General features: G+C 53.5%; 1 protein-coding gene across 2 annotated transcripts in view; it reads right to left on the bottom strand.

Annotated features, from left to right (window-relative positions):
* Nucleotides 1–1,225: 1,225 nt before the first annotated feature.
* TTC21A (tetratricopeptide repeat domain 21A) overlaps nt 1,226–18,101 on the bottom strand; it is a 29,393-nt gene continuing 12,517 nt past the window's right edge. For both annotated transcript variants that reach the window (XM_065884741.1, XM_065884742.1), the window contains 21 exons: nt 17,828–18,020; nt 14,136–14,233; nt 13,777–13,977; nt 12,975–13,104; nt 10,919–11,076; nt 10,495–10,710; nt 9,442–9,680; nt 8,579–8,651; nt 8,365–8,475; nt 7,892–8,030; nt 7,604–7,707; nt 6,209–6,397; nt 4,931–5,041; nt 4,177–4,258; nt 3,251–3,401; nt 2,864–3,025; nt 2,526–2,706; nt 2,217–2,441; nt 1,615–1,735; nt 1,389–1,456; nt 1,226–1,303 (listed from right to left, as the gene is read on the bottom strand). In XM_065884741.1, the coding sequence (XP_065740813.1) occupies nt 1,226–1,303; nt 1,389–1,456; nt 1,615–1,735; nt 2,217–2,441; nt 2,526–2,706; nt 2,864–3,025; nt 3,251–3,401; nt 4,177–4,258; nt 4,931–5,041; nt 6,209–6,397; nt 7,604–7,707; nt 7,892–8,030; nt 8,365–8,475; nt 8,579–8,651; nt 9,442–9,680; nt 10,495–10,710; nt 10,919–11,076; nt 12,975–13,104; nt 13,777–13,977; nt 14,136–14,233; nt 17,828–18,020 (3,030 nt within the window). The remainder of the gene's footprint in view (nt 1,304–1,388; nt 1,457–1,614; nt 1,736–2,216; nt 2,442–2,525; nt 2,707–2,863; nt 3,026–3,250; nt 3,402–4,176; nt 4,259–4,930; nt 5,042–6,208; nt 6,398–7,603; nt 7,708–7,891; nt 8,031–8,364; nt 8,476–8,578; nt 8,652–9,441; nt 9,681–10,494; nt 10,711–10,918; nt 11,077–12,974; nt 13,105–13,776; nt 13,978–14,135; nt 14,234–17,827; nt 18,021–18,101) is intronic.

Below are 18,101 nucleotides of genomic sequence, written 5' to 3'. Positions count from 1 at the left end.
TTAGGCTGTTCTAGAAGGGACATTTATCCGTTCACTGTTCCCAAACCTTAGTCACTGGACAACTTATCTTGAAAACTTTGCCATATCTGCATTCTACTCATACTAAGTATTTTACTTTATATCAATTATATCAATATGCTTAAAAGTTAGAACCATTCTACGTAACAGCACCCGCAAATTCATGAGTTTGTTGTACTATTTTTTTCTATAAGGATGATACTTAAACACATAGTTATTAAACTTTCAAATGTTTGCTGTGTATCATTAGCAGGGATTTGTACCATGATTTGGGAACACAGAGATCTAGTCTAATTTCCTGCCACAGATGGGGACACATACCCAGAGGGGAAGGTCACACAGGGAGATTCTAGGCCTCCTGACTCCCAGTTCAGAGTTCCTTCCCCTGAGGTCAGACTGGCCCATTACTGCCATCCTGCAAAGCAGGAAGAGAGGTACTGGGAGCACACCAAAGGTGACCTCTGTCACCCTCTTGCCAGTTACAATTAACACTATTCATCTACACAGGGACCCCTGCTTTTGTCCCCTGAGGTGTTAATAAGGGTTCCTCGAGGATGAATTAGTTGGTCACTGTCTTTTACTAAAGATGAAGTAGGAGCTAGTTTTACTTGGGATGTATTTTCCTGCCAGAGGCAAGAGTAATCAGGGTTTGTCCCAAACTGGTAAGGACCGGCAGACGCCGGCTGAAGACTTGGGGAGGGGGAGGCAGAATGCATGGACAGAGTGGGCCTGTTTGGGCCCCTGCCAGGGAGGACGCAGCGGGCAGCTTGGCAGAGAGGAGCAGTTGCTTCTTTAATCCAGGATTCCAGGGACCAGACAGGAGAAGAGAGGCTTGTACGGGCCCACATAAAAATATTAAAATAGCTGGAGGGTATTTTTTAAACCACCTCTTTGCTCCCCTTTGGCCTCTGAGAGTCTGGGATAAAAGCGGAGCCCATTAGAAGTTGCCCGGTGAGCTCAGTGGAAGCTAAGCTGGTTGATAACTTTCTTCCCCAGAGCAAAATTGCTTCTTGTGCCTTAAAAACATAAAGCTTCGGGACGTCCCTCAGACCAGATTAGGCATGATTCAAATAAACCACACACAATATAGAAATGGGAAGAATATGTCATTTTCTGACTCTCTTCTCCACTGACCCACTTCCCACCCCCTCCATGAAACTTCTGTAGGTTGGTAGTTTCCACCCACCCTGGCTCCCACTGACCACAGCTAGGGCCTCAGAGACCCTTGGGCCTTTTCCAAAATTTCTTCTCTGATTCTGGGGTAGTTGGGGTGCTCCTTGAGGACCTGGGACCGAGAGAGAAAGGGTGTGAAGCACCAGACAGGGCTCCCCGCCACTGCAGCAAGCCCCCCACCACTGTCGGGGGCTTACATCGTGGCAGACTTCGATGGCCTCCACGAATCTCTTGTCCTTCAAGTAGTTGAAAGCGAGTTTGAAGCCTATCCAGGAGCAGGGAGAATGCAGACAATGGGTGGCAGTCCGACGACCTGAGAAGCCCTCTGGTTCCCACAACAGCCAGAACATAGGCCTTGTGTTGCGGGGTGAGTTTGTTGGTCCTCCGGCCCAGCACCCACGCACACCTGCCTGGCTGCCTTACCGCTGGCAGGGTTGGCATGATGGCTGTACTTCCAGGCCAGCTCATAGTTGGTGGCTGCGTCCTTGTATGACTGTTCTCTCTCCATGATGAAGCCCATGTACTCGTAGGCCTTGCAGCAGGACTGCAGGGAAAGCCGGTCAGAGCCCCTGTGTAGGGGAAGCCACATCCCATCCCGGTTGGGGCAAGGGATGGGCGGTGGGTGCATTCACCCAAACCACTCAGGGACTCCAGCAGCACCACCCACCTTGGCGAGGGGTGAACTGTGTACCCTCTTCTCAGCTGTGCCCACTCTGACAGGACCCCTTCCTCCGCAGCCCTCCTGCCCTGACCTGCAAATGCCCCTCCCGGCCCCACCAAACCCTCCCTGCACGCTGCCCGTCAACCTCATGAACCCTTCCCATCTCTCCTCCCCATTCCACGTTCCCCCCTTCCCAGACACTGTGCGCCTCCTCTTGCCTTGCTCCGTGTTCCCATCCTGCTCTGTGGTCCACAGGAACCCTCTTGTCCCGCCTCTTCTCATCTCCTTCCTACCCCCGCATCTCTGCCCCCAAAGCCCATGTGCCCCTCCCCCGACCCTGCCCCGACAGCCGTGCGCCCCTTGCCTTGTTGTACTGCATGCAGCGCCGCAGCAGCTCCGAGGCCAGGTCGAACTTGCTGCCCTGGCAGTAGATGTCGGCCAGCAGGAGCCAGCTCTTCTCCAGGTCCTCGGCCTCGGCCTGCGTCCATGGGACCTTAGCCAGACGCTTCAGCTGCGTGCGTGCTTTGGGGACCTGCTTCAGCAGCGAGTAGGCCTGTGCCATGGCCAGCAGGGCGGGAATGCTGTCCTTCTGTGAGGGTGGGAAGCAGGTGTTGCCTCGCCCCGCCCTCGGCCTCCCCCCACCGCCTGTCCACCCAGTGGGCAGCTGGTGCACCTCGGCCTGGGCCATCTCAGTGAAGGTGCCCAGCGCCGCCTCCACGTTAGCCTTCTCCCTGGTGGCCAGCAGGCACAGGCTCTGCAGCAGCCGCAGCTGGGTCTGGCCCCAGGCCGAGTGCGGGTAGAACTCCCGCAGCAGCTTCTCAGCAGTGCGCACGCCGTGCTGCTCCAACTCCTTCCTGTCAGTGGAGCCGCGGGCATCGGATGCCAAGCCGGAGGGCAGAGGGCACTGGCCTGACAGCCTGGCCCTCGCCTGGCCTTGACCCAGAGGCCGCGGGCTCTCTCTGCCTTCCCCCAGGTCCCACCCCTGCCCTTGCCGGCCAGCCGGGCCCTCACTTGCTCTCAGTCACCAGGTTCTCGAAAGCCTCTCCACCCACGATCTCATTGTCTGGGTTCAGACAGATTTGCACCATGTAGTAGGTGGCGCTCTGGCCCCAAGTGCTGTCCTTGCGCGCTTTGTTTAGGAACTTCAGGGCTTCGTTGGGTTGCCCTATGTGCCTATAGTGGAGGAGAGAAACACTAAGAATCAGACAGGGAAACTGAGGCCCGAGGAGTACAGGGACACACAGGGGTCACTCTGAATCTGCACAATGCAGGGGCAGGATCGCTGGTCTCCCTGCTTCCTGATCTGGAAGCTGAATTTCTGCTTCCCTAGCAAACGCCAGCCTGTCCGTTAGGGACAACCTCCTGCACATAACCGCCAACACACCCACCCCAACCCACCAGCAGTAGATGCCTCTGCAGTAGTTGAACCCTGGCTCTAAAGGCACCCGGCTGGACACCTTCTTGGCCAATTCAAAGAAGGCAGGGGCGTCCTCAAGTTTGCCACTTCTTCGTAGCAGATCGATTAGTTTGTTCAACACAGGAAAATTGTCTAAAACAAGAGAGCAGAAACCTTCAGGCTGTGATAACCAATAGCTGAATCAGGCAGGGAGAGGCAGGGAGGACCAGGAAGCACTACCCGTCTGGGCTGAGCAGGGGCAACCCAGTGGCTCCAGTGTCTCCACTGGTCTCCACGGAGACACGATAAAGTAGGTACTCTTATTGTTCCCATTTACAGATGAGGAGACTGAGACACAAAGGAGTTAAGTAATCTGCCAAAGGTTACAAAGCTCGTAAACAGAGGACCAGGATTCAGACCTAGACAGTCTGGCTCCAGGACCCGAACTCCTAATAGCTGTGATTGCTGGGTGACTCTGGTGTGGGCCTGGCTGGGGCTCTACCCTGAGCCTCGTGTCTGGCCCCTTCCCCAGCAAGAAGCAGTGGTTTTATGTTGCAGTGAGTGGGAATGGAGCTACACGTCAGGGGAGAATTTCTAGCTACCTCTAGGTGGCTGTGACCTCAAAAGGGGACTTATGTTGAGCCCCAGTGTCTGTGATTTGGGGATAGACAGGCTGTCTTGGGTCCAGTGCCAAGCACTTCCCTGCCTGAGACCAGGAACTGGCCCCTTGGACTCGGGAAGGGCCAGCACGTTCCACTGGGCCTTTATCAGTTTCCTGCCTCTCTGGGAACAATCAGAGAGGAGGGGGCTTCCTCTGCCCAGTCAGGAAGGAGGGGAGAGGGCCCACCCTTCTGGGGGGAGAGCAGCCCTCGCTTGGTGGGAACCGACACAGGCAGTCTCAGTGGGTAGGCTTGATGCAGGCAGTTACCTGGCGCTTTCTCCAGGACTTGGTGGTAGAGGTTGATGGCAGCTTCGTATTTCTGTTTTCTAAACATCAGGTCAGCCATCATCTATCAGAAAACACGCGATGCTGGGACAGCAGCTTGCATGGGCATGGCGGGGAGGCTGTCGTGGGAACGGGGTGGGTAAGGAGGGAAGGTAGGAGAGGATTTCCGAGGTAGCCTCTCTGGGCTCTGGGAGAAGCTGCCACGGGAGAAGGCGGGGCAGCCTGGGGTGGGGGAGCGGGGGGGCAAGGATGGAAGTAGGAAGGAAAGGCTGGAGGTAGACATGCGAGGAGCTAGGCCCTCCACCCCCATCTGAGAGCTACCAGCTCCAGGCAGCGAGGTGGAATGGGGGCTCCCCACCTCTGCTGGGGCGGCCCTGAAGGTGGTCTGGGTGACAGGGTGGAGAGCGGCAGGACTGGGGATGGCTCTTCCCACACACTTCCCAAAGCCCCAGGAGCCTGTCCCACCCCTGCCTTCAACAGTTGGGTGTGGTTTCCCCCCCGGAGTGAATCAGCCTCACCACCTCCCCTCAGATTGGCCCGGGAGGTCGCTGCTGCCCCCTGCTGCCAGCCCGCCCCTCCCATCCAAAGGGCAGCGGGTCCAGTGCTGAGTCCTGCTGCCCGACAGCCCCTCAGGGCCGGGTCAGCCGGGCACCTGGGGTTACGGGGTTAGGAAGCAGCCCGCATGCGGTCGCAGGGACCCTGGGGAAGGCAGGGAAGAGGGCCCGGAGCCTCTTACCACGGAGGCTGTCTCATGGTTCTTCTCGGTCTGCAGGAGGATGGCGCAGTGCTGCTCGCACAAGTCCAGGTGGCCCTGCAGCAGGTAGAGCCGTGCCAGTTCCAGCACCACCTGGACAAGACCAGATACAATAACTAACCAGTGCACGTCATGGGAAAGCTCAGGGACCGATGCCTCGTTCTCTCACACCGAAGTTCTATCAGCTCTTCCTTCAAAATATGTCTCTGATCCCCTGGGATGGTGTCTCTGGCTTTCCCCTTCTCCCACCCAATACTCTAGTCACACGGTGCCTTTTACTAACTAACCGCTGAGAGTTGGGGCCTGGTTTACTCATACTCATCCTTCAGCTTCAGCTCCAACCTCATCTCCTCTGGGAAGCCCTCTGTGCCCCAGACACCGGGACAGGTACCCCTCTTCTGAGCTCCCGCGGTGTACTGAGCCCCATGCGGGTATCACATGGTATGAGAACTGCATGTGTACTTGTCTGTACCCCATGCCTGAGGGCAGTCTATGGGCAGAGACCGTGTCTTGCCCCACTGCATCTCCAGGGCCTAGGTCAGTACCTGGCTTGCACATATTGGGAATCTGTTAAATGAGAGCATATTAAATAAATGAATGGGTCTGTCACTAGGCTCTTCATCTACCCTCCGCCTGTGAGCTCCAGCCACCATTCCCTATCTGAAGCCACACCTCTCACAAGACTCTAAACCTCCTTGGAAGCTTAGCCTGGGCTTCATGCCCAAAGAGCCCCCAGCAGCCACGCTCTCATTGTCTCTCCATCTGCAAGGGGGACCTGAAAAGGGCAGACTTGCAGCACCTTTCAGCAACACCTTCCCTGCTCCACCCTCCACAAGTGGCTGTCCAAAGCGAGGCTTCCAGGGGACTTCCCTGGTGGTCCAGTGGTTAAGGCTCCGTGCTCCCAAAGCAGGGAGCCCGGGTTCGATCCCTGGTCAGGGAACTAGATCCCGCATGCATGCCGCAACTAAGAACCCGCATGTGGCAACTAAGACCTGGCGCAGCCAGATAAAATAAATAAGTATTAACAAACAAACAAAAAACAAAGCGAGGCTTCCAGTCTTGCTCCGAGGGCTGTGGTGGGTGAGGGCCCTGGGGTCAGCTGGAGCAGGCCCCCCCGGCACCAGGGGTCTGTGCCCCTTGCAGGGAGGCACAGAGAAGGAACTGGCCTCCGTTCCTAGTCAGGGAGCTCTGCGAGGCTTCGCGGCCCAAGAGAAGGAAGAGGGTCTCGCTCTTGAGGACCCACCTTATTTCAATCCCCACCTTATTGTCAATGGGTGAGTAGGAGAGGGCATCTTTGTAAGACTGCACTGCCTTGGCATACTCCTTCTCTGCCAGGTAGTACTCCCCAAAGTGGATGCAGATGGAGGCTGCCAGTTGCTTCTGGGAGGGGATCATTTCTGGTTGCTCCAGGGGAACACGCTTCAGGATCCGAGACTGGAGGTCCATGGCCTTGGGAAAGCAGTAAACTCTGCATCAGAAACCCAGAGCCTGATGTGCCAGATCTCAGGCCAATTCACAGCAAATCCCCAAGCTCTCAACTCAGGGCCAGCTGTCTCAGCAAGGGCATCTCAAGTGCCCTTGAGCAAATCTGGGTCGCTCTGGACAGGCAGGGCCACTGGCTGAGTACCCAGGAGGTGAACTGGCACTGCCTCTGGGGCAGGAGCAGAAGCAAAGGCACTCAAACAAAACACTCTATTGTACTTGACTTGTTTACCTGTTTCCATCACACCCTGGTACTCACTGTGTCTAATTTGCTTCAGCTGTCCTACAGGCTAGGACAAGCACACCGTAGGTATTCAACGCAGGCTGTGTTTTGATGGGTGCATTTGTTCTGAATACTGCCCTGCTGGGAACTTGAGGCGGCCCCCACAAATGTCCATGACATACAGTGATCAAGTGAGTTAACCAGAGAGCATTGGGGCAAGAGGAAATGAGGATGCCAGGGTTAAGTTTCGGGAAGTGGGCACAGATCAGCCCCGGGTTCCCTAAGGGCCAGACTGAGGAATGGAAATCCAGAGGGGAACAAGGGGATAAGTCACCTCAAGCAGTCCGAGATGTTCTACAACCACAGAATACACCCCAGGGGCAAGTGCCAGGCCATACCCTCGGGTAGAAAGAGTGAAGGAGTGGAAAGAATGGCCAGGAGTCTCCCAGCAGGAGACTTTGGGCTGGGACAAGCCAAACCTGGTTCAAATCTCAGCTCTACCACTTACTAGCAGTATGACTTTGGGTACATTTCTTAACCTCTTTGAGTCTCATCTGTTAAATAGGAATGTCACAGTGCTTAGCTCAAAGGGCTACTGTGAGAATTAAATAAGAAAGCAAAAAGCCTAGTACAGAACTCAGCACAGAGCATTCAATGCATGGGAGCCTGCTGGCATTATCTATTATTATCACCACAAGCATCCTTGAGGACAAAGGCACTGTCTTATGCCCTGCATTCTCCAGCCCAGCCCAGGCGGGCTTAGAGCACTTCCGTGCACAATCAATAAGAGAGCAAGGCTGGGGGGATAAATGCAAGGTGGAGGTCGGAGGTGTAACCTAGATCCTCTTTTGAGGACCAGGCCTGGAGCCTTCCAGACCTGCAGTCCTATCCTATCTTCAGCTCCCATCAGGAAATGGCAGATAAAGAGCTTGAGTCTACTTGTCAATTACCTTGTTCAAAGTGTCCATCACATCTTCTTTCTTATGGCTCTTGTAAACCTTTGCCAGCAAAAGCAAGCACCTGACATCATTCATCAAGGATGGGATGTCTTTGACTGCAAAATGGAAACTCAAAGTAGTGTTTTCTGGCCCCTGGGAAGCGGGGCATGGGGGAGGATGGAGGCTGGGTTCAGAGCCCCAACCAGTGCCCGTCCCCTGCCCCATTCTGCAGGAGAAGAGGGTGCGGGCCGGGGGCAGTCTGTCTGCTCCAAGGCTAGGGGAGTGAGGATGCTGACTCACCAAAGTCATGATCCAGTGCCTGCTTCAAAACTTTTTCTGCTTTGTTGAACTTCTTTAACTTCAGGAGCAGTTCAGCCAGATCACAGCACAGAAAGTCCTGTCCACTAATCTTCTGGGCAGCCTCATAATAATTAATCGCCTTAGCGCACACAGGAAATATTGGCATCAAGTCTGGTTTTACTTGCGAGCACCTCACAGCGTGTGCACACCGCCCCACTCCCCGCCGCAGCCACTGTGCCTGTGTGCCCCTCCAGATCACAGAAGCCTCAGGTGCAACGGCCTCCCTCCTGGCTCAGGGCCCAAGCCTTAGCCTCGGCAGGTGGTGGGGGGTGGTGGGGAGTTGCTGAGTCCTCCCCTTGGCACCCCGTTCAGCGGGCTCTCCCCTCCCACCCAGCCTCCCACCCATGCACCCTCCTCCATCTTCCCTGCTGGGCCGGCCCTCCCCACCCCTTCCCACCCCAGCCCAGCCTGACCTTGGTGTACTGGTGGGTCTTCACGTATGCTTGCCCAATCCTGCTGATCAGGGATGCGTCGTGTGGGTTCTTTCTGTAGGCCTCGTCGTAGACCTCGAGGGCCTTCTCGGGCTGGTGGGGAAAGGGTCCGCAGTCTCTCTCTTCCCTCTCACTGGAGAAGTAAGTTTTTTGTGGGGGGGGGGGCACTTGGTGAGGTCATGAGACCTTCACTCACCTCCTGAATGTTCATGAAAGCATCACCCAGTAGCAGGCTGGTGTGAGGGCCAGGCAGATGTTCACAGAGCTCCCTGCAAAAGTAAGCAAAACCTTAGCTCAGCCCTGTGCATCCTTCCTATTCCTGAATCCATCTCCTCTTCTTTCCCACTCATTCTGGCTGACATTCTTTCATTTACTCATTCATTCATCACTCAATACTTATTGGCTCAGATGAGGCATGGTGCTAGCTCCCTTAGTTCAGCCTCTCCTCATCTGTCATCTGGACCACAGCTGGCACTTCCACCCACTCCTCTGGCCTCCACTCCCAAACCCCCAGACCCCTCTTCATGAGGCAGCCTGCTCTTTCTAAACCTCCAGTGTGACTATGTCACCCTACTGCTTATCGGTTTCCCACTGCTCTTGGCATCACCTCCCCTTCCTCCTGAATTGCCTAGATAGAGTTTTGCCTGAGGAAGGGGACCAGGGCAATACCCTTGAAGTCCCAATGTCAAATCGTAGAGACAGCAACTTGGGGCTTCCAATCCCTGCTCTCCATCCTCCTTCACTCACATTGGTACATCTAAGTCACTGAACATTTCCTCAAGGACAGGCAGAGCCAGGGGCTGGGGCAGAAAAATGATTCCCACCAGGATGTGACCCATAACGAGGGGCAAGCAGGGCTCAGGGCAGATTTACCCCTGTATCCTCACAAGTCGGCCGCAAGCTGGTCTGACTGACCTAACCCATGGGAAATTCCCTACTTTCATCAAACACACTCTGAGGACACATTCCGAAGACCCAGGGTGAAGAAGACAATCTGGAGAAAACACTCCCTGAGATGCCACTGGGGCTGGGGCTGTCAGTGCACTGCCCAGGGCTCACCGGTAGCACCCGATGTAGAGGTGGACGTCCTTGCGGGTCTGCAGGTAGATGCTGGCCATCTTCTCCTTGGCCTCCGTGTAGCAGGGCTGCTTGGGTGTGATGTTCCTCAGACTGCTCAGTGCCAGGTCTACGTTCCCCTTGCTCAGGGCCAAATCCACGTTGGCAATGGTGATGCGGATCTCTTCCGGCGTGCCACTGAACTCGTTGATGGTGTCCTGCATGACCTTAGTGGCCTCATGCTAAGACAAGGGAACCCAACAGACCCTCCATTTGCTGTCACCCACCACTCCTGGAAGCCAAGGAGAGGATGGCCCACCTCCACCTCAGAGCAGCAGGAAGGAGAGAGAGCCCCTCGGCATCCAGGGCCACTGTTCCTGGAGGGCAGGGCCAGCTGAGGGGCACGAAACCCCTGACTGTAAGAACTTGTTCCCGAGCACCTCAAAGTCTGTTGGTGATTCCTTCCTATGGGAGACCTATGGACGCCTCTCCTTGTACCTTCCTGCTTTCAGTCAAAGATATTTTAACGTTATGGTATTGGGCACATAAAGGTCTATTTGAATTATATCTTCATTGTATACGTACCCTTGATTATTCTAACAAAGTTACTCTCTTTGCCCATTTTGGTGCTTCCTGCCTTTGCCCAGCCAGACCTTCCAAGGTCCCAGGGCTGCCTCATACAGTTGAGCAGGTTGTACACTGCAAAACTTCAAGGGGATGTAACTGGCATCTACTGGAGCTGTGCATTGCCCAACCTGCACAACCACCTGTGGTGGCCCTGGTGGGCCTGTGTGCTCCACCTCCCAGATCCTTATAGGGACAGTGATGTAGGCAGGGGACAGATCATGCAGGACTCAGTAGGGTTTGGAGTTTATCTTGAGGGCAATGGGAGCCACTGAAGCCTTTTAGGTAAGGGAGAGGGATGCTCCCAAATGAATAAAGGCTCAAATAAAGCACCAGGAGACATCAGCCAGAATCAAAGAGCCTTGTTCCCAGGCCTACCCTGGACCTCCAGCATGCCCCAGAACCAAGGGGAGAGAGCAGCACATTTCTTACCAGCTCCCCATTCATCCGGAGGGCATCTGCCAATTCCAGTAAGATGGATACCCGCTCGCTGGGCCGCACAGAGGGCCCATGGAACTTCTTGCTTTCTTCCATCTTCAGAATTGGTAATTTTATGATCATCTTCAGTGCCTTTATGGCTTCTGGGTAGTCTCCAGACTTGTTGAGGGCCCTGGCCTTGATGAAGTGGTAGAGGGGGTGGTCTCGGACCTAGAGGAGCATAAGCAAAGTGTGGGGTTCCAGCTTCCAGAGGGGAGAAGGCCACAGGAGCCCACTGAGCCTGCTCCCGCCTTTGGGCCAGCAGAAGGGGCTGAGGGATGCAGGCAGCTCCTGAGGCTACTCTCCTGAACCAAGTGGGGGCTGATGCTAGCTGGGCTGTGGGATGCTGAGCAGGTGACAGGGTATAAGGGACCCCCACCTGGAAGTTGTAGCTGACGCCCAACTCCAGGCAGTGGAAGCACATGGCAAAGTTGCCCTGAGCCAGGTAGATCTGAGACATGAGGAGGTAGGCATCCACGGAGGTGGGGTCCAGCTCCAGGCAACGCTGCAGGGTGCTCTGGGCATTCTCTAACTCTCCTAGAAATAATAAACAAATCTCTACATCCAGGGATCCTTGGGAATCTCAGGACCCACTATGTAAAGGCAGAAGGAATTTTACATGTCCTTTTACCCAGAAACACCCAATAGGGCATTTTACCCAGTTCTGTTCTGCTTGACTCAGAGGCTTCTTCCTAAAATTAGAACTACAGTTTTTGCCTTGACCCAGACAAAAGCCAGGAAATTCAAACCTTGGTGTGACACTTCCCTTCTCTCTGTACCCTCAGGGAGATGGCTAAGTTACTTCACTGCTCCCTCTGGAAGCTCAGGGGAACACTGAACTCTCGATTCCCACACCTAAGGGCAGAACAAAATCTAATAATAACAGCAACCATAATAGCCACAACTTAAGAAGCACCTGCTCTGCACCAACACAGGCAGAGCACTTTAGAAAGGCTGGTTTAATGTCTACCCAGCCCTGCAAGGTTGGTATTATGATGCAGGACTGAAACTTCAGTGATATGTCACTCAGCTTGGAAGGGACAAAGTCAGTATTTAAATCCAGGCCTATTGGCTCCTGAGGCTGAGCTCTGAATGCCTTGGCACGTTGAGGCTAAGAGGCCTCCCTGCAGCCAGGCTGGCCCTAAGCAGGTGGCAGTGGCAGCCCAGGAATGGGGTACAGTGAGGTGGTGGGAGAGCCCTCCTCCCTCTGCAGCCAGGTCCCTCAACAGCTCCTGCTTGGGGTCCATCACCAGCTGGTGGGGAACACCTGCTTCTGGGTCCCCAACTCTCTGCTCCTTCCCTTGTGCTGCAGAAACGTGAAGATGTCACCATGACAACCTAAGCAGCTGGAGACCTTGCTTTGTCCCTAAAGGTGCTGGCAGCTGCCAGCATCACTGTGTGTATGTCGGGATGGGGGCGGTCTCTGCCCTCCCCTTGTACCCAGGAGACCTTCAAGAAGTGGGCAAACCTGGCAGCCAGATGAACACTGGGAGGGCCGAGGATGAAGACCGGGGAGCTCTGGACAGAGTGTAACCCACACAATGCAGAGCCAGAGGACACAGGCACGCCACGGCATTCTGGAGCCTTTGGCAGACGGGGGTGAAAGGCTGAAGGGAGCAAGGACTTCGGAGAGGACAACAGGCCCCCACGGAGGGCTCTCCCCCTTTCCCTCTCCCTCCAGAATCTCGGTCTTGAGATGGGACAGGATGGACGGGGACTGTTCTGGCTGCTGGAGGCTCTGAAAGTCTAATGGTACAGGGGCTCCCCTCCTCACAAGGTCTTCCTGACCACCTTTTAAAAACTGCAACCCTGGCACCCCCGCACGCCCTCCCCGGCTTTCATTTTCTCCATTGCACAATCGTGCCCTAACAACAATGCTACATTTACTGTCCAAGTCCCCTCACTAGAACACAAACTCCATGGTGGAAGTTTTGCCTGTTTTGAGTACTGCTGTCCCCCAGGACCAGAGCAGTACCAGCACGTAATCAAGTTCAGTGACTATTACCTGGCACAGATCAAGCAAACCAGGGGTCCCCAACCCCTGGGCCACGGACGCGGCCTGTTAGGAGCCAGGCCGCACAGCAGGAGGTGAGTGGCGGGCCAGCGAGCAAAGCATCCTCTGCCGCTCCCCATCGCTCGCGTTACCGCCTGAACCATCACCCCCGACACACCCCGCTTCTTCGTGGAAGAAAAACTGTCTTCCACGAAACTGGTCCCTGGTGCCAAAAGGGTTGGGGACTGCTGAAGTAAGCTATCAGCAAAAGGGCGGGTTGGAGAGACCCCTGCTGGTGAGGAGTCAGGAAGGTGTCTGGGGGTTAGAGGCTGGAAGGAGTGGGCCTGCCGCCTGAGGGTCTGTGTGTGTGGACTATCCCAGGCAGGGAGCCTGCGGACACTCACCCAGGGGCCCCGCCGGCCATGAGGACCCACAGGCTCACCTGAGAGATACTTGACCTGGGCCATCAAATACAGCGGGTCGATCAGGGCTGGTGCTGCCTTGACTACAGGATTCAAGATCACAGAGACTTGTTTAAGAAGAGGAGACACAATCTGGCCTGGTGACCGGGGCTGTAGGAACACGGGGGTCTGGCTGTGCGGTTTGCCCTATTCCAACGGAGACTCCTGGAGTGCTCAGAAAACACTCTCGCAGTGTTTTACTTTTTTCCACATGTATATACCATCCACTCTGTACCACCTAGTGCAAGAGCATCAGCTCCCGAGAATGGGGACTTCCTTTTGTTCACTGTTTCATCCCCCCTACCTAGCATGGCATCTGGCACATGGTAGTGCCTTCAATAAATATTTGTGGAATGACATTACAAGGCACTGGGGGGATATTAAGGCGTATGAGATATGATCCTTGCCCACAAGGAATCTTGACTGTCTGGGAAAGCCAGACAAACAAGGAAAGACCAACATACTTCTTAGAAGACATCCGGCAAAAAGGGAGCCCAGTTCTTCTCCAGGATAAATGCAGACACAGGGGCCAGTGCCCTGCTCCTCCAAGTGCGGTACCTGGACCAGCAGCATCGGCATCACCTGGGAGATGCAGGGCTTGTGCCCCACTCCCTGGCTGACTGGTGCGCTGCACGTGCAAGTGTGAAAAGCACCGGGCTCCCCAACTGCCAGAGGCTCAAGCACCCGGGTGACTTGCCCGGTAGGTCCTGCCTCCGTCCAGACCTGTCCTCAGGACCAACCCCGCTCCCGCCCTGCCGCCATGAAGACGCACTCTCCTCTAACCTGCTTGGGGCAGAGGACCAAATACTCCTTGGCGATGCAGACCAGGAAGAGGGGGTCAAGCCTTTCAAAGTACTCGGTGCTCAGGGGGAGGGCCTGCGTGCTGGAGAAGTGCAGCTCAGCCGCTTCCTTCAGCAGTGCCGCGGCCTCCTGCTCTCCCTTGTGCTTCTTGGAAGCCAGGAGGGCTTGGAGGAAAACCAGCACCTGTGGGAGGCAGGCCCAGGTCTTGGAAGCAACACCCTCTGCGCAGAGTTGCCAGAAGCCCGGGCTGTCTTGGGTGCTTTACTGGAAACTGGGGGTGGGAGGAGGGCGGGGCGGGGGGCACGATCCTGGAGCAACCCCAGTGCCCAGAGAGCTCTGACCTCGGACTTCCCAAGGGACTGCTGCACCTCCTTCAGGAATTCCAGCTGATGCTCAGCCTCTTCCAGGTGGCCGTCTAAGATCTGGCACCAGATGACCCCTGGGATGGGGCAAAACTAGGATGAGCAGCCAGCTCTGCAGCAGAGCCAGCAGTCCAGCAGTCCAGAGGCAGGGACGGGAGAGTGGATGGCAGGGGCCCTTCCCGACATCTTCACAAACTTAGAGTGGCACACACTCATGGTAAAGAATTCATATCATAAGGCAAGGAAAACATCCCTAGCTCATGTTCTGGCTGTGTCTCTCTCTAGAAAGAACCAACATGAACAGTTTGGGGTATACGCCTCCAAACATCTTTTGAAGCATTTATATGTTATTAGCATATACCATGTTTTCCCATCAGTTCATACAAATCTACCCCATTCCCTTTAATCATGACATAATATTCCACTGCGGATGTAACCGTTTATTTAACTACTGCCCTACTGAAGGACTCCTCATTTCACATTTAGTTTGTTTTCAGTGTTTAAATATTACAGTGCCATGGTCTACATTTGTGTGTGTTCTAATTCCTGAAGTAGAGCTGATGGGTCAAAGGGCACGCATATCTAAAACATTGATAGATAAGGCCAACTTATCCTCCAAGGATGTCTGTATTAACATTCCTGCCAAGAATTTGAAAGTGTTCTTTCTTATCTCACAACCTCACAAACATGCTTCACTCTTTACCACGTTAAAGAGTGAACAGTAACTCATTTTAATTCACATATAAAAAATTTTTTTAGGGAGAATGAACATCTTTTTATATATTTAATGGTCTTTTCTATTGGGAATTTCCTCCTGATAGCTTTTGCCTGTTTTTCTTTGGATGGACTTCTCTCTCTCTCTCTCCATATATATATTTTTCTCTTTATATATTTATATTCTCTTTATATATAGTCTTTGTTACATTTTCCATTAGTTCGCCTTTTACCTTTTAACTATTTTATTGTGCCTTTTGCCATCCATTAGTTTTACGTTTTTACGTAGTCAAATTGGTCAAATATTTTCCTTTACAGCTTCTGAGTTTGTGGTTAGGCTTAGCATCCCCCAGGAAACCCAAGTCCAACTTAATTTTTATGTTTAAACACCTAACTCATCTGGAATTTATTTTTGAGGATAGTGTGAGATGGGTATTTACCTTTATTTTTTTCATAATGGAGAGTCAGGTGTCCAATCACAAGTTATTGAAACTCTATGGGTTTGAAATGGCATTTATTTCATAAGACCTGTTTCTATCCCATTTATCTATTTGTTTATTCCAGTGTCGGCCTCAAACTGACTTAACTACTTTTTTAAAAAAAAGCATTTAGTATTTATTTATTGCTACGTTGGGTCTTCCACTACTTTTTTTAAAAAAACATTTAATATTTATTTATTGCTATGTTGGGTCTTCATTGCTGTGCGTGGGCTTTCTCTAATTGCGGTGAGCAGGGCCTACTCTTTGTTGCAGTGCACGGGCTTCTCATTGTGGTGGCTTCTCTGGTTGTGGAGCACGGGCTGTAGGTGCACAGGCTTCAGTAGTTACAGCATGCGGGCTCAGCAGTTGCAGAACTTGGGCCCTAGAGCCCGCGGGTTTCAGTAGCTGTGGCGCATGGGCTTAGTAGTTATGGCTCGCAGACTCTAGAGTGCAGGCTCAGTAGTTGTGGCGCTCGGGCTTTGTTGCTCTGCGGCATGAGGGATCTTCCTGGACCAGGGCTCAAACCTGTGTCCCCTGTATTGGCAGGCGTATTCTTAACCACTGCACCACCAAGAAGTCCAGACTTAACTACTCTTGTTTTGAGTCACGTTTTGATATTGGGAGGACAAATCCCTTCTCTTCCTACTATTCTTCTTTTACAAGATAGTCCTTGGCCATTGTGGTGCAATTATTTCTGTCTTCCTAATTACCAACTTGGTTTTCAATTATATCCATCCCACTATTTGGCTCATCTATGGAATTTTTTACTTTGCAATAATCATGTGTTAAATTTTCAGCAACTCTTTTTTGTTCTCTGTATTTTTTCCTAGTAGCATGTTCTTTACTTACTGACATAATACCCTCTAGAGCCAGCCAACATGGGAGGGGTTTGGCGGAAAAAGTCTTTTCTGTATCTGGCCTTAACTTTGCTCCTCAGATGGGCACTGCTTTGCATGTTCCACTTGGTCCCTTTTTCAAACTGCTAGTAGATTTATAAATGGACAAGAGTGATGAGTATTAGCATCTGGGGCAGATTTCCCAAATTGTTAGGGTCACTGATTTTCCCAGACGGGCCAGATAAGATGGATGAATCCAGGACACACAAGAGTGGGCTCGGCCTGGGCTGGAGTGTATGGACTTCCCTTTTGGCTGATCGGCTGGGGATCTCCCTTGAATGAGGAAGTGGGGAAGGACTCAGCCTGGTGGAGGAACATTTCGGGGGATTTGCCTATGTGCCGGGCATCCAAGTCTTTTGGTCCTTCATGTCCCTGATGGTGGTGGGATGTCATGGTGCGGGGGGGGGGGGGGCTCTGTTTTGCTCCCTCCTACCCCACCACCTGGTAAGACCCTCCCTGATCCCATTCTCTGGCTCTCAATAACCCTCCTGTTATCTCAATGACTACCCTATGGCATGTTTTGCTCCCAGCCTCTGGGGACCCTGAGCTCATGTTTTTAAAATTTTCTTTTTCCTGGAGCCCTTTGGGGAAAGCTGATCTACTCATTTCTTTAGCTGCCCCAACCCATGTTGGCTTATGGGTTTCTAGACCTGCTTGGAGTTTCCATTTGTTGGATGCAATCTGCTTTATATCTTCTAAAAATGAGAAGTCCTTCAAAGTTCCTGGTCCACCTAAGGCACCTTTCCCTGTTTCTGGGGCTGCTACAGGGACTCATTATCTTTTTAAAAGGTCGCCCATGACTTTTGTGGGATTTGGGGAGGGAGGAAGAGGCGATGACGGATGAGTCAGCCTGACGTATTGAACCAGAAATCAAGACCAGTCACTTGGCTTGCTTTTTAGATTGTGCCGCACAGATGAGGAAGGAGCCTGGAGTGTAGACAGAAGTGACTTGCCCACAACTCCTCAGAGCCAGGGCAAGAAGCCAGCCTGCCTGGAGCACTGGTTATGAGGCTGCCCCCACTAAGATCAAACACTGCTGCTTCAGAATTCACCAGATACCACCGATTTGAGGGCTTTGTGTAAAAATGAAAATCGGGCTCCGGAAAATTCATTTGACATTTAGATAAAGCCGGAGGGAAGCACTGGGACAGACAGGGAAGTAAAACTCTCAAAACTGCTCACTCTGGTGGCCTTTCAGCTCAGTGGCCCGAAGAGGGAGGGTCTACAGAGGTGAGGCTAGAGGCTTTGGGGAGGGGTGCCCTGGCAGTAGAACCTTCTCCCACGCTGGCCTGGTGAGGCCTGAGAGGAGGCAGGGCTGACTGAGCGTAATGGGCTGGGTATGGCTATTGGAGGTCGGCTGTAGATCAGAATGGCTTTGACCACTTTCGAGAATTCCTGTTCCTCTTACATCTATACTTGTAGATCTGTGGACAGGCACCCCATCATACAACGCAGCCCCAAACTCACACACACCCTGGGGAGAATGCTTCCCAGCCCACTCTCTTCTGGACCCACGGCAGCCACCCTGCTTGGCTCCCAGCCCCCGCCCTACCACCCCTCGCCCTGCCCTGCCTGCACAGACCAGTCAAGGCAGCCATGCTGCTCTCGTCCAGTTTCATGGCCTCCGAGTACCACAGAGATGCCTCCTTCACTTGGTCCTGCAGGATAAAGAGGTAGCCCAGCTCTGTGGCCACGTGGGCGTAGGAGGATGTGGCCATGAAGGTTCGCTCGAGGAAGCTACACACCAGCTGCAGAATCGCCTGGTGCCTCCCAGACTGCAAGGCACAGACACGGGAATGGGGAAATCAGTCAGGCCAGCCTGTCTGAGCACGGCCGTGTCACTCTGGTGGGACTAG

The sequence above is a fragment of the Phocoena phocoena genome, chromosome 10 (genome assembly GCF_963924675.1).
Source record: "Phocoena phocoena chromosome 10, mPhoPho1.1, whole genome shotgun sequence".
Taxonomy (NCBI): domain Eukaryota; kingdom Metazoa; phylum Chordata; class Mammalia; order Artiodactyla; family Phocoenidae; genus Phocoena; species Phocoena phocoena.
This window is presented reverse-complemented; position numbering and strand designations above follow the sequence as displayed.